The following is a 24,144-nucleotide window of genomic DNA, read 5'->3' as shown; positions in this document are numbered from 1 at the left end:
GCAAAGCCTCCGTAAAGGGAGAATAAGCCATGCAACTGCAGTGTCTTTTCTAGCAGCACATCGCCTCTCGGAGAACATGTGGAGGAAACACGGTTTCTCAACAACATGAAGGGCAGCCACCGGACAACTGGGATTTCTTATTTTACAACAACAAATCACACCAGGGCAGCAGCGCTCCCCAAGCTACTGATTATTATTTACAGCTAAGCACTTAGCAGTGCTCAGATTCAATATCATGGCTCCTCTCAAAATGCTTCATTTATTCCTTCAAGCCACGTTCGCAGTGTCACTTGTTTTTCTAACACCAATTATCAGGTGCACAGTATTTGTATGGGTCGTGCGTGTTAAAGGCCTGTATACTGTATCCCGTTAAAATCAAATCAACGCAAAGAAGGGAAAAACCTTCTGGATGTTTTTTTGGTTCTGGAGGACATTTTTAAACTTCAAATTAGTAACACCACTAACAAAGGAATCCTTGTGAAAGGATCTTCATTACCACTCATTCCGTCTGGACAGCAAGTGTACACAACAGCGAGCTGATTTAATATCTGTGAGTCACCCGACTGTCCTCCTCCTTCATCAGAGGAAATTCCGTCTTTCAACAAGACTATATCCTACGCACTTTCCCGAAATAAATCATTCCAAGTGTTGTGTCCCCTTTTTTGTACTTTGCACGTGATTTATTAATTAAAGCAAAAGGTGTGTGCAAGTAACAAAAAGCACCCCATCTAGGGAGGGCTATTCTCATTTAAAACAATTTTGCAAACTGTAGCATTGCTTTTCTTACTGGTTTTATGGCCTCTGACACCAAAGAGATGTTAAACATGAAACATCCTGGTTCCTCAATTAAAGGAATGAGTTAATATCTCACTTTCTTGCCCTGAGCAAAACCCTGACAGCAATTTAGCGTCTCAAAGTGCTGCAACACAACATTCATGAAAACCTAGATCATGATATTTGCCTTTGGCGTGTGTTTGTTTTTTTAACAACAGCAGTGCCAGTGTGTACGTTTCATGTTTCACAGGCAATTCCTTCTGCAACAGTTAAATTTCGACAGTTGCAAAATTACGTTAGAAGTTAACAATGGTCAGACAATACTTGATGGCCTTGATGCAAAGGAAGGCCAGTTGTGATTTTTTTACATGACCTACTGTGTTGCTAGCAAGACAAAAAGAATTTTTAGCTCTCAATAGACACATTTCAACTTAGGCCAAGTTCACAGAACTTCATGTCTAAGGAAAGGAAGGCAATAGGGAGTCTTCATCTGAAAGAATACTCCAATTTAGGTGGCAGTTGTGCACAGTGAACTACTGTTATCAGTTTACTGAAGAACAGCAGAGGCACAAGTCTAGACTTGTCTACCACACTCACTTAATTTATGGCCCGTTTAACACAATATACAGGGATCCTGATGTGACATGCAGCACAATTCTAAAGACTGCTCTTCTTTCACATTAATTGTAAATTAAAATTAAATCCAGACAGGAGAGAAGAAACTTTGCAGAGAGGAAAATGCATTTGTTCTGTTCCTTGATACAATATACAATAAAAAGGCAATAATTCACTGCCACAATATGACTGACTCACTGTACCAAATGGATCCCATGTTTTTTAAAGATTCCCCCTGAAATTTACTTTTTTACTGTCATTGTAATATTTCATATTGCTGAACTTTTCCTTGTTACCTCCTCTTTTTCACAGTAGGATTACGTCTCTAAAATCTTGGGTTAAACCTGATTCTAGTATTCAAAGTATTGTTAAGTCAAAAGCCTCTAATTTTAGCTATAAATTTAAATTTGACAGAAAGAAAACAATATTAAAATCTGCAGTATATTGTAAGACATTTTTCAAACACAAATATATGAAAGTCAGTCTTACATAATTATTTCTAAAGTATTTTTCTGTATTAACTGTATTAAAAAATGAACAATGCCGTATCTACTGCAAACTTGCAAACTCTATTCATCTTCAGATATATTAGATCAGAGTACGCTAATACCCTAAAAATAATAAAGCTTTGGCTTCTCTAAACAAAAATACTACAATGGTTACAGATTTTATGTTTATAGTGACTGACAGCGCTCCCTTCTGGCCAAAAAACAATGCAGCACCTTATGCCAGAGAGGAGCACCTTGTGAGCAGGAAGAGGTTTAAGATTATTTTTTTAGATGGTTTGGTTCAACACCAGTGAAAAGGAGTGCCACCCATAACCTAAAAAGGACATGTTTCTAGAGTGTAGGGTGTATATGTGCAGAGGTCCAAGCATGTGAAACCAAAAAACCTTCTGTGAAGCACATTCAAAACATACCAGCCAATGGATCCTCAGTTAGACTTTGTGACGCGATGACGCAACAAGCAGTGTTACACCTAATAACAGAACCTCATTTTTTCTGTGCATGTTAGAGCTTTCAACACGTTGCTTGGCTGCCAAAATCAGTTTGTCTCAACACAGTCAGTTGCCAGGTCACAGGCAGCCTCGGGTCATAAAGCAGAAGGCTTGTTTACCTGTTTACCAGCCAAGCGCTTCCTGACGATTCCTGACACCAGCTCCTCCAGAAGGCCACCCCCAAGGTAACAGAGGAAAGCAATGTGTACTCACTGAGGTCCTCTGCTAGCTGCACCCTCCTGCCTGTTATCAGCTGAACCTTCTTCTCATTGTTCTCCCCCAAGTCCTCCAGCACCTCCTTCACGTTCTTCTCCAGACGGCGGACTGAGGAAACAGAAGAGTGGCAGCTGAGCAGAGACATGTTTGTCACCCAGAGGTGCTGAGAACTCAAGAGAGGGCTGCTTTGGTCTTAGGGCCACATTTTGGTGTGAAAGGGTAAGACACCACAAGCATCAGAACAAGAAGGAAGAAGCCAATCATTGTGATACACTGTTAAGAACAGGAGTCTCTTCAGCTTCATAAAGAACAAAAATAGCATAAATATCAATCAGTGCATCCGTGTTAAACGGACTTGAGTGTAATATGTACTTAATCACCAGGTGTCGGGCTTTCTGAGGTTTCTACTCATGATAAAACCTGTGGGAGAATTAAATGAACAATAAACAAAAAGCTCGCTGTACTTGAAAACTGTTTTAAGAACATATCCAGACATTGAGCACGAAAAAAGAAAAATTTAAAATGTCTTCCTCCTTAACTTATTGTATTTGTACTATCCACAGAACGCAATGTAACTTTTTTATTTAATATCCATTTTCCAAATAATCTTCAGCCCACTGACTGGATTAAAATAAAGTGGATATGTCCGAGAGTTTATAATTGGCCATTTGGCACAGCTGGCCTTGGCACAAAACCTCCAGCTCCTGGAAAAAAGGCACAGGAACAATTCAGATGAGCAAATCTTTCAGAGACACGGTTATGTTTTTTTTTACCCTAACTAAAACACTGTTAAAATGCAAGTGCACTCCACCTTTCAGTGCTTCATAATAACACTTGAAAAATACTTTACAAAGAGTATAGATGTGTTAGGCTATGCATGTGCAAACCTGAGCACATCTCATTTCTGACAGCGCGCTACCTCAGTTTAACCCAGCTTTCATTAAGCAAGGATGAAGTCGTCTCAGTGTACCTTCAGTGTTTGTAAGCTGCTGTCTGAGTGTGTTTGCTGTAATTCCAAGCATTCTCTGGATCCGCCAGAACAGGACCACATCATTGCACTCCAGCTGCAACAAACATAGGAAAGATTTATTGTTTTGGGTTGGCAGGGGTTTCAGCTGTTTTTCCCCCCCCCCCATCGTCTTGTTGGGGCAAAAGTGCTTTTCTCTCTTCCTGCAAAGAGAATTAGTTGTGTAAATAAAAGCCCTACCAGCAGAAACAATCCACAAACAGGTTTGTGGCTTTTATTTTTTTCTTCTCCTATTTTTTATTTTATATTTTCACCTTTTATAATTGGAATTCTTTTGTGCTACGTATGGAAACAAAGGTGTACATATCCAATTTAAAATAGACATTTTGCAGATTCACTTAAAAGTAATCTGAATATTTATCCCAACTGTATAATATCTTTAAGAACATTTCACAGGTTTACCAGTTCTCTTCTAATTAATTTCAGGATTTAAAATAGCATTATATTGGCAAAACTGAGTGTGAAATTCCTCACACGTGTGAAAGCTGATAAGCAACTCTGAAACTGTCCACACTTTCCTAAGAGCATATCCTTGTATTTTATAAAATAGTAATAAAACAAAGCATGAGACACTGAGACCAGATTATAAAGCTTTCCTTGACCATTCAAATCTAGCACATGCAGCACAAAAGTAAGCATAAAGTGCATACTAAATACGGCGCGCTTGGTTCTTCTATCTTTTACATATTTTGTTTAGTCTTATCTTTTATTCCACTTCATGAATATGGCTTCGAACAGTTTTTAAAAAAAATAATAACTTTTACAATGTTTTAATGCAGAAATATACAGTAATATGCACGTGTCTTTGAGTTGAATTTTAATAATTTAATAGAATGGTTGAGAAAAATAGATTAAATTTAAAGATCATAACCACCAGCTGCATCTGGTTTAATTGTTCTAAAAGTCTATCCACCTGAAGTCCCATAAGGCTAACACGAACACAGCAATTAAAGCACTGAAATGACCAAGAGACTTAAAAAATAAAATATAACTGGACAGAAAAAATGGATCAATTATTGACTTCCAAACCTCAGAGTCCTCAAAGTGGCGCTGATAGTAGTAGAATCCTCTTCGACAGAGGTTGCAGTGAGACAGTGCTTTGTGCAGGAAGTGGCGTCGATACAGCTGGTGCCATGTGTCCTTTATCTGGAGAAAACAAGACAAAGAGATGACATAAAACTCTAGGAGAGGAAAAACGACAAAATACCAAAGTATAAAGTACAAAAAATGTATTTCATGTACATACAACTATGAAAAGGTATTAATGGATTTTCTAACAGATTAATTAACTGAAAGCCTTTTGGAAATAAGCCATAATTCTAACAAGTTCATAAGTGCTTGATTTTACTTGATTAGCGTGGTCAATGGATTTTGATCTATTATTATCTCACTTGCAATGACAATCTGCAACTATCTGAACAGTAAATACATATTTATATCTCTTCATAATTTCAGATTACAAACAGACAATACTAACACATACATCTGCAAAACAATATTAAAACAATGAATTTGTTTAAGTTGGCAAATAATGTGTGTTCACGCTTCTGGTAAATCAGAAACCATAAGTACGTATCTAGAGGCATTATAAATCCAATAAACAATACTCATTTGAAGAATTTAAATGCCTCCCAGTATAAATTGCAAAACGCTATAGGAAGTGTTTTGGAGACAAACAACAAGATCTAAAACATACAAGAAATAAGATGACAAGAATGATACTACATACAACCAGCAAATTCTTGAACTCAGTAACATTTGAAACTGCCCAACAACACTTATACAGTATGTCAGTGGCTGGTTGGTCTAAGTATTGATACTCACCAAAATGGGGTCCACCTCCACCCCTCTGGCTTCCAGGTTTTTCCGCACTGTAGTGACCTCATCGTTGGCCAGATACGCTGTATGGTCCTCATTCACCTTCAGTAGCCTCTCCAGCTCATTTCTGGTTTCACTGCGAATGTGCTGCAAGTGGATCCAACAAAAACATTTTTAAGTCGTAGTCTGGCAATGGATTCGACCTAGTCCGATGAACCCTGAGCCACGATGGCACAGGTGAGAAGTCTGAACACCTTACTATGAAACCTTCACTGTGACACCAACAACAAGAGAGTGATGGGCCTCTTGCTAATAATACGGCCAGGTCACAGGTGGTCAAGCCAACTCAAGCCCAGTGAATGCTGGGAGTACCCAGCTATTTGTGACCACAGGGGAAATCCTGGTCATAGCTGGCGAAAGACATAGCCCAGAAATGAAGCACAGATATATAGACTATTCATCTCAACATGTACTTTCAGCTATTGAGGAGCTGAAATAGTATTCAGAGTAAAAGTTGACTCACTTGTACTTTGAATTCTGAATAATTTACTGCCAAAAAGTAAATGCCTTTACCGAGATTTGTATCACCATTTTTATCACCATACCGTCAAATATTTTCAAGAAGTTAAAAGTAAAGAGGGATGCAAAATATACATAACTGAATTGCAGGCAAGTTAAGTTTCTATTGCCATGATTTGGAAAGAGTTTTACAAGATCCAACAGATAAAAGGCAATGCTCCTACATGTTAACTGTATATAGCGGTTAAAATTATACAGATTAAATTTAAAAAATGGAAGTCTGCACCCATCAGAAAGTGCAAAAAATGTTTACCTTCAAAAATGGAAAAGAGATGTTCTGTTGAATGTATTACAACAAGGCAAACATTCAAATTGATGTCCTGTAGTTTGCAATTTTGCTGAAGCAAAAACCCTGGCTTTTTTCATGAAACAGCTGGATAAGATCCTTGAATCAATTAGCTACTGAACACCAACCAAGCTAGATGGATAAGATAGATCTTATATTCTTCTGTCCAGAATTCCACAAGAATGATCTTACTGTGGCTCTGATAACTCAGGTGGTTCATATCAATGGAAAACTAGAACTTGACTTAACTAACAAGGCATAGGCATCTTAGCATTTCAATTTCAGAAAGAACACGCGATTTAATACTGATCAAAAATCATGGGACCTGGCAAAAAAGGATATAAGATGTTCAGGTAAGTAGCTGCATTAGCGTATGCAGGCTGCAAAGGAACAAGTAAAGGTTTATTAAATGCTGAATCTGAAGAAGGCTCACACACCTGAAGAAGGCTCCACAGCCGAAATGTTGTGTTTCTTTTCTTATCTTTTCAGCACGGAATAAACCTTTACTAGTTCCAAAATAGGATTTAGGTACTGACCTGTTCTGGTGTACGATTCTGCCAGTACAGCCATCTCTGCTTCCAGTCTGGACCCACCATATCTTTGATTACAGATTCAGCTACAAGACAAAAAGAAAATAACAAATAAAACACATTTTAATTCACAATGAAAGCTGAAGAACCCCCAATTAAATCTGCTGACAATGAGATCTACAATAGCCGACTGTGTGTCTTTTATGTCTTGCAGCACAGCTGACCTCACACAGAGGAGGATGAGGCAGTGTAGCAGACTCCTCCAAACCGCCCTCCTTCAAGCCACTCGTCTTTTAACTCACCATAGCCTATGCAGCCCAGTGTAAGACATGCAGGGCCCTCACTGACTGCACTGCAAGCTCGCCAAGCCCTGACCGATGGATCCCAACCCATTCATGCCTGGGGAATCCCAGTCACAGTCAGATGGTGGCTTTTCACAGGTTCAAACCCCTGGAATCTTGATCATAGCTCTCAGCCTGAGCTCAGGTAAGCGTCTTTAATGATAACGTCTCTCTTTAATAGTTAGCAGTAAATTGCAAGTGTATTAGCAAGTCATTACTTCCATACGTAAATGTTATATTTACACGTGTTTTAGTGTTAACTTGTTTTTTTAATCCCTTATAAAGTCTGATAGGAAACCCTGAACTAAAGTGCTACTGTCTTTATTAAAACATACTATCTTTAAGACGAGACTGAAGAGTCTCTTCCATGAACTGTATTGCTGCATCCCACTGTGGTTTGTCAGTTATGGACCGGTCTTCCAAAGCGTTGTGTTGGATAACTCTCTGCAAGGCACAAAGCACAGTCACATTTATTTTTTAATGAATAGGAAATCACAACAAAGAGAACTACAAGGTTCACCTCAGCAAGCTGAAAACATAAAACTAGAATTAATTCCAGTCCAGCAGCTCACTAGTCTTACACACATGACACAACACGTGTCGGAAGACAGGCGTTATTTTACCAGACTATCCTCGGCTCGCTCATTCCACTTGTGCCGCTTAATGCTCTCGTCTTTGACAGCCTCCTTGAGCTTGTCGAAAATGTCATCCTGATCTTTGCCTTTGTACTCGCTCATGAAGCGGGCAAACTCTTCCTGAAGGGTCTCCCAGGCCACCTGCAGAAACAACAGAGAAAGTCATGGAACTAGATATTGACACAGTGCTTACGCTGCCAAACCCGAAGCCACAGATAGATACAGGAGCTGCCTTTCCTTTAAAATAAGATTCTGAGATTCTAAATTAAACAAAATATGTATTCTGAAATAACTGTACAAGACAGAGCAAACAAACTAACGGGAAACTGTATAATGCAGTAACTTGTACTTGAATTTAGTTTTAGTTTGGTTAGTTTATCATACACTGATACTTTGGAAACTAGGATCCTTTTTATGTGTGTCAATCCTAACAGTTTTTTAACACAAGGCCATGATTGCATGAAGAACTGTGGAAGGTACAAGGTTATCGCTTTCTACTGCTGAGAAAAAAATAAGAAGTCAGCTAGCCAGTCAGTAGTTTGGGAGGAGCAATGTTTTTCAAAATATTTACTTTCAATTGGCTCTTTTCCATCTAAGAAGCATCTGAATTCCAGAGAGGTATCATATTTAGCTTTTGCTCAGCAATTAACCTAGAATGACCCTTGTCCACAAAAAACAAGTGCCACAAAATCTGACCAAGCCAAGAGTAATTCTGGGAGTGCAAAGCTTAGTCACCCGTCGAATGTTGAGAAAGAATGCCACTGTAAACCCTAATCTTAACATAGTACACAGCACAACCTTTGTTTTTTAAATTGCCACATCTTATTTTAACTAATCACTATGTCTCATTCTCCATTTTCTACCCATCTCTAAGAGTCTGGGACTGTCTTCTATGAAAGTGCAGTTACCTCCAACGCCTTATGTGGCAGCTGCTTGTCAGTCCACTGCTTGAGTTTGATGTCAACAGTGGTGTTGAAGGTGCCAGAGTTCACGGTCTGGGCAGCTGGTAGGTAGATGTTCTCAATGACGTGAGTGGACACCCTTTCCCACAACTTCTTCTGAAGAATAGCTTCCCTAGAGTTAAAAATAAAACAGGGTTGCTCATTTATCATGGGATGATGCTCATATTTCATTGTTTCAAAGGGCCTTGTTCTGCTCCTTCTTATCAATATACACATCTCCGATACAGCCAACTAAAAACAGCACTCAGAGCTGGCACACAATAGCTCACAACAAGCAATTTATCATCTTATTGATCAGGTTACATTGATAAATCTCATGCAAGCTCACTTAACCACCAGGCAGCTTTGTTTGGTTATGATAATTATTTTTTTATTACACAATTCTTTCAAATACTAAACTCTACTGTTCTACATATTTTATTTCACATTCTAAATTAGATAAATACATATTCAACATCATACATCAAAAATTGATCTCAGTTAAAGTACTCTGAAATGATGCGTATAAAACTGGCTGAACAAGTTGAAAACATACTTGGACTACACTGTTTGCATTACACAATCAATCAAAACAACACACTTGTAAGAAGAGAACATGCTGAAGATCACAACCTGGATTAACAGCCAATCCTGGCAATTTTTAAATATTTGTTGTCCATTGTAAACAAGTTTTTTTCTCTTAAAGTAGATTTTGTGCCAACATTTTAACACACTATTCAGAAAACAAAATTACTTGCCAATGTTTTGGTGTAACTTGACTCAGGCTGATCACTTCATCCAAGATTTCATTTTTGGCCTTTTCAAAGAGTTCATTCTAGGGTGAAAAAAACAGAGAAGTGAACAGGTCTGCAATACAACATGACTCACACAGCTGCAAGAGCTTATAGTAGCCTTTCAACTCCTTGAGACAAAACGTGTGTTTAATATAGATTACAAAAACACCTAACAGCAAAATACATGTACTTTTCATAGTCTCACACTGTATGAAATACATAAAACAAATCGTAGACCTTTTATGACATCATCAAATCTTGATCTATATTCTCTTCTCTTTTGAAAGAACCAATAATTAGGCCTTCCATATTATAACCCAATTCTCATTGCCAGACTCCGGCACTGACCAACATAAATGAGTAACACCCATCACGTCTCTCAAAGGCAAGAGCTGGCAAATTCAAGAGATTCTCTTGTGTTTTTGAGCCACTCGGATACAGACATTTAATAATTCATGAACTTCGGTTACTAAAATCACCCATGTCTTACTAACTGTGAACACCGACTCTGTAAGACATTCTGGGGTTTACCCTGTCAAGCTCCCGCAGTCGAGGGTAATTGTTCTTCCACTCTGTCTCCAGGTTGAAGCGTGATGCTAAGAAAAAACACATCATGAGCGCATGGATCAATACTTCGTCTCCCGGCAAAATCATAAATAGTTAAGACTCAATGACATCAGATGCTCTGGCACAATAAAGAGCAGACTTTGTGTCTTCCTCATTACCAAGCTGAAAAGGTGAAAATAACCTCCCAAAGGAAGCACTGCACTTTTTAACAATTCAAACTTCATTTCTGTGACTTGACATTTCAATAAAACAAAACGCAAAAGCATTCCGATGTCAAATATAACCTTCATGACACTTAGGTTTTCACAGATGCTAGTACTGTAGTTAAAGTGTACTGGGATTATAAAAGTTTTAGCATCTTAGAGGAATTTCTGTACAGATTTCAGTGAGATTTCTTCAATTTATTCTGAAATAAAGGGCTGTAAAGCGTCTGAAGATTCAGCAGCAATACGGGCTTTCTAAAGAAATGGACTAAGGCTTCACATACCATGCTTCAGATTAGCTAAAACTATAATGCAGCACCACGGACACCTGCTAAGGACAATATGCTATTATTACCATTGTGTGATTGTTGTCTGCCCCCGAATGCAAAACATAAAAGCCTCGTTCGCATCACAGAAAAGAATGTACAAACTGAAGACAAATTCTAGGACCACTATTTCTCTGACAGGAAGTGAGGGACAATCACTTTCACTCTTTATTACAGGACAGCCTCCTTGCTAAATGTCAAAACAATATCCCCCTTACTTCTACTGGAGATGTCACACTCTATTAGAACCATGTATGCAATTGCAGCCTCTTCAGGGGTGCTGGTGACTTACTTTATTTCATGCCGCCTGTGAAAGTGTGACCCAGTCCTGTGACTGACCCTGCTGAGACTCTTTCTCATGAGAATTACTGTAGCACCGAGGTTTCACACAGCTTTATACGAGAAGACGTGAGGTGAGAAGCTATGGCAGCATGCCAAAGCCTTAATCAATACAAGCTGAAAAGCTCCCTCAAACAGTGCTCTGCCTTTGCCAGCGAGCTCCGCTAATAAGTATAAACTGTTGATTTCTCCCACACGGCTCGACACAGTGGGATCCATTACCAGTCTTGCGCTACGGTTCTCTCATTTTTCATCCACAATGGATATTATATTAATTGCTTCGTTATTTGTGTCCCCTGCAGGTTTTCATTCAACTTTTGATGTGCAAAACAATCAATAGGGAACACAATGGAAAACGGAGGCAGCAGTGGCGAATCATAAATCTACCCCCTGTCTGCTGTCTATAGTTTAGCAGCCCTTTAATTGTTAAAGAGGAACAGGAAACCAGGAGCAGAAAACACAAAAGTTCCACTTTCAAGCTGCAGGCCAGCTGTATTCCTTATTTCTAATCAGCCATGACACATCTTCACCACTAAAGATGGCCAGTTCTCTGAAGTAAAGAAAAATGGGGGGGGGAAAACTACTTTCTGAAGCTGCAAATAAAAACGTAAAAAAAAAACTTTACGTTTTTTTTCTTTTTTCGAGATGTGATCAATAAGCCTTCACTTCGTGACATGACAGTATGACTTACAAGAAAGACTTATGACTTATGATCTTGATTTAACAGCCAGCTTGCCAGCTTTGCCTTTCATAAACTTTCCTGTGCCTTGTTCCCTGTATTCTTACGCTAGTGAGATTACTTCTCAGTACCTTTAAATGCATCTGCCTGTTGCTCGACTGACTCACGGACCATCTTCCAGAAGCAGTCAGACACAGCCAGGCTCAAGTTCTTTGTAGTCACTTGATGAGCTTTCAGCATGCCTGTCCTTTTAGGAAAAAACAACATTTAGACACTGCTACAGGTACTGCAGGTACTAGACTGGTATGAATTGGAAATAATATTTAAATATATAAAACCTACTTTAATAATCTGGAATTCTGGAAAAAGTCTTCTTCATAATCTTTAATGGAGTCAATACTTTCACTGCTACTACCTGTTCAAAAGAGGTAACAATTAAGTACCCTAGTGATTTTGCAACCAGAAAACAATGTATCATGGACACATCAAGGTTATAATCTTAAGGATTGTGGCAGTTGCCTACCTTTCCCAGTCACAACAGCAAAATAGCCCAAAGCTTTCATAGGAAATAGTTTTCCTTCAATGATTTGTTGAATCTGAAAATGAATTTTCATAATATTGTATTTAATTACATCAATTAACTGATCTTCCATTTAAAGAGGTGCATCACACCCACATAGCAACTTTTTATCCCTTCCCTGAAAACGATTCGATTCACCATCCTGAGATTGATTCATCATTGCACACACATCTACATAAGTAATGTACGAAAATTTCAAAGCAAATGATTCTGGTTCTTGGCAATCAGTCAATCTGCATGACCCTCTGCTTCCTACACTCAGAGATATAACCTCATTTTAGACCTCACTCTTCTGAAGGCCTTCACTTTCCTTCACTAAGATAAATTCACGTTTTTTTAAAATAATAAACTAAATGCTAAAATTTTCATGACAGTTTACATGATTGTGCTATTTAATTAGAAAACACAAACATGGATAACCTTCCCTGGTGTTGTTAGATGATTCACGAATACAGCTGTTGGTTTCTACATTATATAAATGCATCTATAGGTTCCCCCTACTTAAGATATAAATGATGTTGTAGAAAATAAAGGAAAAACACAGTGGCCTATAATATTAGTTGAAAATGTTTTTTTCCCCACAGAATCTTTTATAATTTATTCTGATACAATCCTTGCAAAATACCTAAAAAGGTGTAAGTACAGGCACGGTAACTGCAGGCATTTGACCAACACTATACAATAGTAGATATTTAATGAAACAGTACCCTCTACAGGTAAGACAGGGTTCGGAATAAATACTGAATTTAACCACACGACTCAGATTTGCACGGCCACCTAAAACTACTTGAAAGAACCTGAGAGCCTCACCCTGCTGGGACTGGCCAGGTTCTTCTCCGCCAGGTCCACTTTAGTCAGCACAAATATAGTTCTCTTCCCCTGAGGGTCCATTTGACTGACCAGGTCCGTCACAATGCTGCGCTCCGCATCCACAGAACCATCTTAAAGGTCAGAGTAACAGAAACGCTTGCAAGAATAATCCCATGTTCATATGTCAAAAAAGTACTTTTTCTGTGTTCTAACTGGAAACAAAGGAACTTCTTGGCGGCAATGAGGAGCAGAACATTGTACACTAGTATCATGAAAGTTGTTTGTTCCATTATTTATTGGGTCTCCCCAAGACAAACAAGACATGTACTGATATTACTTCAGTATAATGCCCAGTGGTATACTGTAAATGGGTACAAATGCAAGTCATTTATGATTAATATGTCAGATAAGTAAATTAATAACACCTATACCCAAAACCAAAAGTACAGTGCTTCTTCTAAATCCATCTGAAGCAATATGAAAGCCTACCTATGTATTAATTCAATAAATGTATATTAATTAGATAACAGTGTACTGGATAATGTTCCTGGCAAAGAAAATCTCACTCTGCTCACATTTGTTTTGAAAAAGGTGCTTAATTTCAAAGTAATCTTTTTCTGTGCATGTTTTACACATGGGTAGTGCAATTTAAGCGAAACACAAGCACATCTTACCTTGAATACAGAGAATGATGGCATTTGGATTCTGCATGTAAGCCTTGCTTATGCTAAAAATGGTTTCTTTTGTGTCAGCTGCCATGCCAGAGGTCACGGTCTAAAATAAAATGAGAAGTTCTCAGGTTTAAAACAGGGGCAAAGTTAACTAACCTGTTGCAATATCTTTCACTTCCCTTCAGTTCCTTTGCTTTAAAAGTTAAATAAGTTAATTTACTATTTTCATACTTATCGTTTAGAGAATTAGCTCTCTAAAATTTAAAATTCAAAAATGTAATCATATTCATGTGACCACAACAAAAATAATTTCCTTTTAAACAGCTGAACTTAAACCAATGCTCAAATTTAAGAAATTTAAGAAATGGAGTGCATTTAAGAAATGCAGTACACAAATGCATTAAGGGATTGAAATGCTTAATGAAGCAGACTGGACCCAATGGTACAAAAAAGCACTTACACTAATGACACCAGGCAGGTCCACCAGTACCATTCTCTGTATGCCAGGCCCCTTCACACTCAAAGATATGGTCTACAAAATAGAAATGGGTAAGACATTCTCTTTTATTTCTTACATTTTATAAAGGAACTAAGATATACAGTACAATATGTGTTTTCCATATACTTTAGATAGTTGACAATAGAACAATGCAAAGCAGGTGTTTTCAAATTTGACTATAAATATTTATGATAAATGTCAATTTCTCTGTTTCTTTAATGAGCTTAGAAGAAAGTGCAGCAATAACTTATAGAAAAGTGCATTTTAGTAAAATCTCAAGTAATCGTTTAGGATATCCAGTCTAAAAATCTTAATCACAAATATATAAAATAATAATTTACTAATAATTTTTATTAGTAGAAACTGTTTTTAATCTTTGAGAAAGCATGCATGGTTTTACAGTCCATTTAATTCCATCTATTGCACATTCATTGGTTTCTAGTATTATATATTATATAAGAGAAGATTTTAAAAGTGAATGAGCCACGGTATTTTATCTGGTCCTCTACAGTAAATGTAGAAACCTGATGCACTCTCTGGTCTTACCTCTGGACTGACTGTTTGTCCTTCTTTGACACTCTTCCGCATTCTGATTTCAATTTCATGTCTTAAGGCCGCAAGCTGAGGGTGGAAGAAACAGAAAGTAAAACGCACCTTTTAAAAGGAAGGGCATAAATCAAACATAAAACTTTGAGGCCATTGGAAGAAAGACGTTCTTCACAGAATTACATCTAATAAGGTCAACTGAAGCCACTTTCACAGCTCTTTATATTCTGAAACAGAAACTTTGTCATTTTCTTTATACATTTAAATTTCTGAAAGGTCTCCTTTGATGCTCTCTGATCCCAGTACAGATGCAAGTACAACGTATCACATAGGTTCCTTCTTTAACTTACATCCTCTTCTTTGCTGAGGTCAAACTCGCGGGTGCTGTCTTTAAACATGGCAACGTGGTGAGGGCCCTCACTCAGGGTCACCTGGGAAAACAGTCAACCACGATACAGGAGTAACTCAGTCCGCACCAAAGTCAGAGGAGGAGTTACAAAGTCAGCACCAAAGATGAAATAAGGTAAGAAAAATGGCAAACCCGCTCTTAAAAAAGTGGGATTAAAATTTTTTTGACATGTTAATTCCCTTAAACGTAAGAAAAAAGAAGCAAAGTATACAATAAATAAATTAGAGTACGTTTTTATATTAAGGTACATTAAAAACCTATTGCCCTGTAGCCGACGTTAGTACCCAGGAATGTCTTTACAAGTCTCCATCAGACATGGTCGAAATATAACAGAGTGGACAGTCACAGGCACTGAAAAACTACCCCAGTAATTGGCAACATCCATCCTCTTAGCTGGGGCACAGGACATTTTGCCTACCTTGACAGGGGCTCGAGTCATCATCTCCCCGGACCCTCGGGGGAAAATCCTGGCCTGGGCAATCATCTCTAGGACACTGGTCTTCCCAGCACTCTGATCCCCAACTACCACAACCTTCGGCATGAAAAACATAAGGAGCTCAGACATCACCGGAACTACTGTGGCTCTTATTTTATGTGTCGAAGCAGCCAGAAAAACAGAAAATGCCAGCCCCGTCATTGGAAAACTCATTCAAAAACTAGGACCCTACACACAAAGCATTTCCAAGCTTAAATTCTCATAAGAAGGAATGGTGATTTAAGTGCTTAATATAGGCACTTAGATTTAGCTCTCAATATAGGCTCCAGACATAAAAAAAACTGCAATGTGGCTTTTCGTAAAGGCTTATGCTGGAACTCTTCCAGGCCCTGACAGAAGAGCCTGGCGTGATGAGTCACTTGATCTTGCGAACACCAGCGCCTGCTGTTCTCACAGCTCCCCCATGATCTGCGAAGAAGCGCACTCACTCACGTCTTCGCACCTCGCCATAGCAAGCCTTACCCTTGGCAGGTGATCCTGGGTGTTATAGTTGGAGTCGTAGTCTGAAAGGACGTCCAAGACCTCAGAGTACATGTCAATCAAGGATTTCTACAACAAGAAGAGGAACAGATTTCTGGATACAGAAATTACTGGTGCAGAATTTAAACCTGTAACTGTGGACTTTTGGCACAGGGAATACATTTGGTTATGGGTGTTTTCTTTTGCTTTGGGAAGGGTACTTCAAATTTCATGCACCTGATTAATGTATCATACTCATGCAGGAAACACTGTGCAAGACCAAGGAAATATATGTGAGGGCATGTCCATGATTCTTTTAAAGAAAAGAAAAACACTTTCTCTTTTAAGAAAAGAAAAACTCTGAAACGGCACTAGCCAGACAAAATTCTGTTGCCTTATTTCTGGGTTACTGCTGTTTCTTTCACCTGCTACTTTAAAGCTTTGGTAATAGCCACCCGCCCAAGAACAGCGTTACCTTGACCTTCCTCTGGTGAATGCCCTTGTCGTCTTTCTGCAGCACCACTTTCCTCAGCTCCTTGTTTTCCTTCTCCAGGCGCTCGAGCATCCTCTGGTACTTCATCTGAAAACCACCATGGAAATGGTCTTTCAGCAGGAACTGCCTCACTGTCATATTCGTAGTTGGATGAAGCCTATATTTTAGTTTTATTCTGCTTCACAAATTAATCAGTTCTAATGCCTACAAAGAATTAAAACCACAGTGAGGCTCCTTAAAAGGAACTCAGTTATGTAAGCAACACAGTACAAGGATGAGGTACATTCCTACTGTGGTGTCTGTACAGTAACCTTCAATAAATGTATAAGAAAAGTTACAAACAAGAGAAGGCCAGTTGGCCCATTTAAGCTCATTTGGCAAGTACTGGCAAATTGATCCAAGGATCTCATCCAGCTGTTTCTTAAAGGAAGCCAGGGAAAGGTTGAACAATATGGCTAGGTAGCTTGTTTCATACTCCCACAGTATCACTCTTGGGGTGCCTTAGGAAATAATATTCCATATGCAGTGTTATGCTTAAATTATATTCCACTCTCTCATGTACTACTAAGACTTCAGTTGTTTTTTTATTAGTCTATACCTGAGTTCTGAGAAGCTCCTCTTGTAGTTGATCTGCTTTCTCTTTGTCAGATACCTAAAAAATAACAGACAAAAATGCTTCCTCTCAGATAAATGACTTTAAAAGAAATCTCCACAGCTGCCGACCCTGTTTTTGTTACCTACCCTTTGACCTATAAACCACTTTGGAAAGAAATGTTTTCATTACATGCAAGAAGCATATTAAGCAGTCTCAGGAAATTTAAAAGTAAGAGCAAATCACTTGCAGTGAGTGGCAATGACATAATGTTTTCTTTCCAGAAACAGAGATACCTGTAAAAGAGAGAGGCGTTATCATATTACAAACAAAAGGACAAAGATTGTAGAAAATCTTTATTTGCACTCCAAACCAGTATTGGTTGGATAAAGGTCGCACAGACGCCAAGAGAGACACAGGGCCTAGTGTAAAGAGGAAATAAAGACTTGACAAACAAATGAGAATGGCCAACAACATGGGAAAAGCAAATACTGTACTGTATATGGACATCTGGAGATACTACTGTATGCAACACCCTTCTCAACATTTAATTTGAAGAAAGATTTCTAAAAAACAGATTGAAAACTCACAATGTTTTTACAAAGTGAAAGGAAAAAGTAGTTCATTCAGCCACATCTCAAAGTTTCCTCTATGGGGTCATCATTTTATATTTTTGGTTTTAAAGTTAAGCGCGGTCCAGAATTAAAGGAGTGTCATTATTGAAATGTTTTGGTACTTCTTTGCAATTTTACGATCCATTCTGAAATCAAAAATAGACATCCCAATAGTTTTAAGTAGGCTTGAAAGATGTTTTTCAATGTAGAGAGAAGGAATTCCTCTAAATGAAATTCAAATATCCATATATCAGTTAATTGGTATGAAAGCATTGTTAGTTTTAATTTTCTGTTTAGAATACAGTAGTAAAGGAATTATTAAGCTGATTTCCAAGCATGTCAGTTAATCGATGGAAAGTCATGCTACTTGATTATTTCAAACATACAACTCAAGCAAACCATCACCAAGATTTTGGTTCCACCTATTGACTCATTCACACTAACAGTATTTTGGGGAAAGGGAGCCTTATAATGTGCAAAACCTCCACTTGGAACAAACAATTCTAATATCACTTGTAATTAAAAGAATTTTATTATTAGTACAGTAAATCATAGATATAAAAACTTCAAGAAATTATTGCCTAGAGGGAAATGTTAAGTTGCTGTGTATTGATACAGAAAATCGCAATAATTTACTGAAAAAATAAAAGCTGGCAGTATGACTTTCAGAATTTTCAACAATCTAAGATAATTACCTTTTTTCATTCAATTTAATATCACTGAATTCTTCAAAAACAATATAACAAATTTGAGATACCCATTGAAGGAACAAACAGAAGTATGAATTTCAATGTTAAAAGTTAATATATATTTAGTCCACCACCTGTATTGTACAGTCTCCATTTTCACAACAGACCTCCATATACATACGGCAAAGCTCATGTACTAGGACTCATATGGATGGACTAATGTTCAATCAATAATCAAGCTAGAATTGATCAGGCTAATCAATGATTCTGCAGTACCACTGTCCAATTTAGGAAGTCAGCTTTTCAGAGTGAACAGAGTGAAAAGGCGATGACAGGGATGAGCATTACTATGACGTAACTTCAAGACAACCCAGCAGAATATTCTGTTAGAACTCAATGCTGCATTCAGAACAATCGGCGCTAACAAAGGGTACTGGTCCTCACGTCCACTTGCTTCACAGAGACTTCACACACTGTGAAAAGTGGAGGGCATCCATGACACAAAACTCTTAAATTTGCTGTTTATGAAGATGTACCTTCATGTCAAATGTATTTTCCAGGGCTAAAATGCTCTGCTGCTTCTCGCATAGCACAAGGAGTGGCCCAGAAAATTTCTGTTAGTGTGAATTAATCGATTGTTTTCTGAGCTGTTTTTTTTAATGTATGGAACCTTCACCTTTCGCTTCTGCTGCGAGGAGCTCGTGTTATAGCCTGTGGCTCTGCGGGCCTCCTCCTCGTGCTCCTGGATTTGCTGCTGTATGAGAATGAGCTCCCCAAGCAGACCCTGCCGTGAGTTTACAAAAGGAGAGAAGGGAGGGAAGGGGTGAGGAAGAAGACAGTAAAATCAAAATAAAATTAAAAAAAAATGTGAGGGGGAAACAAGTCAAGGCTGGAACAAAACAAAAACCAGTGAAGAGAAGGAAAAGCAGAGGTCTATAAAAGGGTATGCAAAACTAAATTAAGTTTTCAATTCAGAACTGTGAATCTCAATATACGAAATAGGAATCATCAACCAAGCTCTGACTGAAAACTCACACTGACCCTAAGGAGCTGGGGGCTACAGAAAAAATAGAAAAAAACTAATTCTATGCAAAACAGTCCTTTTAAACCTCTCTTTAAAGGGACGATTTCTCCTTAGTATATTAAACATATTTTTAAACAAAAATCAAGCAAAGTAAATTTGTAATTACCCTGGACCAAATAAATATTTCATGTCCACTGCACTTACTGCGAAAATAATAAATGATCTAACAGGGTAATTGCTACAGCTTTCTACTATGGGAAGATCAACTGCTGAGCTTAAGTTAGAGGTTAAAAAAAAACACTGCCCGAGACATTTCAAAGCAGTCCAATTCTGCTGCTTTTGGAAGCATTCAATAAAGTTTTAGATTGAGCATGAAATAGGATTCAAATGACTTCTAATTTGGGCCAAACAGCATGTTTTCTTTCTAGGCTTTGTCTATTGGAAAAGGGGTGACCACAGAAACATCAGAAGAAAATGTAATGAATCATCATGGATATGAAACACATAATATGATATGAAGACGAACTACTCTGATCTGTTATTCAGAAAACAGTGAACATCAAACACTAACCTATAGCACCTCTGTAAAAGTATGTACCATTTGCACAACAAATATGAAGAAAAGCTTCAGTACCAATCTTTTAAAGGATAATTTCAATTTTAAAACCTCAGTTCCTTGACATATAAACTGACATATACCAATGGAAAGACTCATCAGGTATCTCGTAAGAACGAGGACTATATACAGTAAGTATGTATAACCCTTGTTCTTTGTAAACATACAGTATCCTGTACGATGAAAGACAATAAAGACACAACAAATGCTGCTGATGCCAACAATTATTTGTTGTGTTTTTAATGCCTCTCATTATAAATTTAATTTCTTATGAACTTGCCTTCTTATACTGCTTATCACCGCTGTCAAATCCTTGGTTTCCTGTGGTTTTGAATGTAGATTCCCCTGATGATTCTGTGTGTATAAAAAGATAATAAATGCAGTTATAAGGACAGCACCATGTTTTCTTTCAAACACGTACAGTATATTTAAAGTAATGCACATAGTTACATCACTTTACAAAGTAAAATACACAATTTATTGAAAAATTCTTGCTAATTTTTCCTGTATGTATATGTATGTTTCTAAAATAATTGTAGAATCAGTAATAGAAATTAGTGCTATTACACTGCAAAATATATTAAAAGCATATGAGGTATCCATATGTATCAATACCCAATTTCCATATACAATAATCCATATGTATTAGTACACATTATAAAGCAGCCACAACCCAATCATACTTAAAAGTTTGAAAAATTCAAGACAGAATATTGTTTTTGTTGATGTTTTTATTTAATTGGAAGAAACATTTTTGACTTTGTGGTTATTAGAGAGGTCGAAAATACCAGAGTCTATTCCTAATACTGATATTCTTTCTGGGTACAGATTCGAGGCATATTCACTACTACATAATTCAATCTAAAATATGTCAGCTGTAAGATGTCACTGCAAGAAATTTTACATTTAATCTACAGCACATAATAAATTTATTTCTCAAAGCTTATCTAATTCAACTAGGAACCATAGTTTTGGCAGGTATGTTTTTACATTTTATAATGTATTATGTTTTCCCCTACAGGGAGATATTAATGGTGTTCTTAGTTTAGATTTCTGTACTACAATACAGTACAGATATAGTACGGTACTATGTCATAATTCTGTCATACATAAAAGATGTCAGTGGAGGTCATTTAGGATTCACTGATACCAAAGGGCAAACTTACATAATATGCACTCTGAGTGCCTTCACCTCAACAAACAAAATGTCATTCATGTTCCCTAGAAGAGGCAGTGGCTGAGTAATCCTCAAAAGAATAAGGAATAAAAGAAAATTTAAGATTTTTTGCTTCTCATTATTTAGGGGAAAAAACCTGTTTCCCCTAAAACTTTTTAACCATTTAGAAACAACACAAGGCTGCTTTTCACACAACATTACCTTGGATTGCAAAAAGGGTATCATACACTGCACATATTGCATTTGACATATCAAAAAACTCATAAATCCACTGACTTTATTATTGCAAGCCAATTAAGGGTCATCTTTGTTAAAGAGATACATAACTGCATATACTCCTGCTACTGAATTATATTGAGACACTACCTAAAGCAGTTTCGGTGGGACATTTCTAAATTTGGTAAGTTTTTGCAAACTTTTGAGCAGTATTGCTATATTGCACAGTGAAAGTGAAGAGCCTAGTCCTCTCATTAGATGAGAAAAGATACAGAGCAAAGGTATGAAAAGAAAGTAAGGAAGTCAAAGGAGGCAAACAGCATCTAAGTTGAAAATAGAGGCATTGTGTCACCTTGGCAACACTGTACAAAGGTGAAACAAAAATGAACACAGCAAAACTATTCTTGTAAAAATATCTGTAAACAATACTTTTATCTGTTTTTAAGTGCACTTCAAAGCAAAAGTATAACTGGTCTGTTTCATGTATACTCCGATTAGAAGAGTGCAGCATTCTCAGCTCCAAATTGAAACATATAATGTTTTTCAATTACTTTTAGCCAAATTGTTTTTGGCTTTTCATCTTGCAAAGGTCCTTACTGGCCACTGACAGACTCAGACTCAAAATCTTGTTCATGAAGATAAACTGTATACGTTTTACATTTACAGCTATAAACCAGCTTAGGGTCATGTTGCTGTTTAAATCCTGAAATTATAAATCCACTTTAAGAGAAAATTAATGTAAATAAACTGTTTTTTCATCTAATTTAATACTAATGGATATAATTATTGGCTTAAATTACTCATTAGTGGGTTAAGCACATATGGCCAAAACTGGCACACAGGACTGTATTCTCAAAGTAGTTATGATACATACTGTATCTCTAGGACAATAAGATTTTATACTTTACAAACTGACAAGCAATTGCAGGTGTGTAAATTAACTTCAGAACTAAAAAGGCAACAAAGACACAACTGTTCAGGACTGCAGTAAATGAGAAACATTTTTTGGTCAACTTTCTACTGCTGAGAAGCTAAATTTGAAGATCAACAAGCAACTGACCAAGCGAAAAGAAAATGACAGGCTACTGATGATGTTCATGTTTTGAGATGTCCACCAAACCACTACTCTGATTCCACAGCCACATGTGGGAAAACAACAGTAGTATTTGCAAGTCTAAGCTCGTGAAATACAAGAACGAGCAAAATGTCAGTCAGACCACGTGACCTTCCAGACTGAATAAGGGAATGGGAGCAGACAGTGGAGTTTACACACCTAACAACAGATGCAGATCAGAAGCTCCTTTGACTTCACTAACCACACTCATACCTGTGAAAAATTAGCAAAAAGGAGGAAAAAAAATCAAAAGATACAAGCAAAAAATAATATAGACTCCATTCAAGTCCCCCATTTGCCAAATCTTTATAACAACATTTACACTATTTTTACTAGATAAAAGCCTTCTAGTATGTCATCAGAATTAAGTTCAGATGTGGAACATATATATATATGGAATACAGTAGACCTATTTAGTCCTAAATACACGTTACATTACCATCATGGGATTTTTTCATATTTGAAATACCTACTATGTCAATGGGGTAAAATTCTGCAAACCAGTAAAATCTTGCTTAAATACTGTACTTCTTTGAAGTCAGCTTTAAACAAAACTACTGCTCTAGCCTAGAATATTTAAAAATTAAACTTTTGGTGGGTTTCAAATGAAACCCATTTTACCTTGTGCATCTTTCTATCTTACACTAATTCCAGTGACTTTAAAGAAAATAAACAAATCCCTGCTAACAACGTAAACCCCTTTCAAGATTAAAACTAAACATTTACAGTATGAAGGGATTGTGAAAGAATAACCCATAATGAAAACCTACTTCAATTTAGAGGAATGTTTTTTAGTGGAAGAACTTTATTTCACAATTGCAGAGCAGTTACATCTGTCGCTGCTCAAGGAACTGGGAATCTTAAGAAAAGACTTATGAAGCCGATATTTATTTGGTGTCTGTTTATTTCAATAACATTACCTAGTGATAAGACTGCAAACATGCATTATTGTTCAAAAGCTTCAAAATAAATAACTGCAGAGCATTATATTGAAAGTTTGTAATACTTGTACCTTTGTTAATCAAGCAATGAAGTAATGAAATGAATACACCACCTATCTCTTATAACCGGCTGGCATATCCTATACCAGTTTAAAAATTTGAAAGCAAAGCATGGACATTGCCTTAAACAATCTGAACCATACCAAGAAACATTAAGCTAGAGACACCAACCTTTGGAAACTAGACCTTTCAGAAAACTGAAGTTCTCCCCAATCTTCTCAAAGTCAGGTAGCAGTTTGGCGAGTTCCTCTGCATCAGGTAGGGCACTGATGATTTTTTCTATAATTCAAAATATTATGTAAAGAAGTAAATTGACAAAAGAAAACTTATTTTTACCTTAAGACTTATCTTAAGATTACATTGTATGACGCTGATTTTCAGGGCTGAGAGTAGATGCGTTTATGATGCCATTAGGAATTTCGAAGAATGGCAAAGTAGCATAGAGCATTGAAAAAAGCTCCAAGTTGTGTT

The 24,144-nt window shown here is 37.2% G+C and overlaps 1 protein-coding gene across 4 annotated transcripts in view; it reads right to left on the bottom strand.

Moving 5' to 3' along the window:
• Positions 1-24,144, bottom strand: part of opa1 (OPA1 mitochondrial dynamin like GTPase) — a 45,005-nt gene that overhangs the window by 15,916 nt on the left and 4,945 nt on the right. The window contains exons 4-29 of one of the 4 annotated variants that reach the window (XM_088913060.1): positions 23,845-23,952; positions 22,832-22,885; positions 20,446-20,519; positions 19,202-19,309; positions 17,229-17,282; positions 16,613-16,717; positions 16,141-16,227; positions 15,601-15,714; positions 15,124-15,204; positions 14,774-14,848; positions 14,189-14,260; positions 13,732-13,831; positions 13,058-13,188; positions 12,191-12,263; positions 12,010-12,082; positions 11,799-11,914; positions 10,085-10,149; positions 9,518-9,594; positions 8,727-8,892; positions 7,807-7,959; positions 7,519-7,627; positions 6,849-6,928; positions 5,454-5,594; positions 4,659-4,775; positions 3,573-3,666; positions 2,600-2,710 (exon numbers count right to left, since the gene is read on the bottom strand). In XM_088913060.1, the coding sequence (XP_088769186.1) occupies positions 2,600-2,710; positions 3,573-3,666; positions 4,659-4,775; positions 5,454-5,594; positions 6,849-6,928; positions 7,519-7,627; positions 7,807-7,959; positions 8,727-8,892; positions 9,518-9,594; positions 10,085-10,149; positions 11,799-11,914; positions 12,010-12,082; positions 12,191-12,263; positions 13,058-13,188; positions 13,732-13,831; positions 14,189-14,260; positions 14,774-14,848; positions 15,124-15,204; positions 15,601-15,714; positions 16,141-16,227; positions 16,613-16,717; positions 17,229-17,282; positions 19,202-19,309; positions 20,446-20,519; positions 22,832-22,885; positions 23,845-23,952 (2,538 nt within the window). The remainder of the gene's footprint in view (positions 1-2,599; positions 2,711-3,572; positions 3,667-4,658; positions 4,776-5,453; positions 5,595-6,848; positions 6,929-7,518; positions 7,628-7,806; positions 7,960-8,726; positions 8,893-9,517; positions 9,595-10,084; positions 10,150-11,798; positions 11,915-12,009; positions 12,083-12,190; positions 12,264-13,057; positions 13,189-13,731; positions 13,832-14,188; positions 14,261-14,773; positions 14,849-15,123; positions 15,205-15,600; positions 15,715-16,140; positions 16,228-16,612; positions 16,718-17,228; positions 17,283-19,201; positions 19,310-20,445; positions 20,520-22,831; positions 22,886-23,844; positions 23,953-24,144) is intronic. The other 3 variants (XM_088913062.1, XM_088913063.1, XM_088913064.1) reach the window with 3 other exon arrangements.

This window comes from Atractosteus spatula, chromosome 4 (genome assembly GCF_055471065.1).
Source record: "Atractosteus spatula isolate fAtrSpa1 chromosome 4, fAtrSpa1.hap1, whole genome shotgun sequence".
In the NCBI taxonomy this organism is placed as follows: domain Eukaryota; kingdom Metazoa; phylum Chordata; class Actinopteri; order Semionotiformes; family Lepisosteidae; genus Atractosteus; species Atractosteus spatula.
This window is presented reverse-complemented; position numbering and strand designations above follow the sequence as displayed.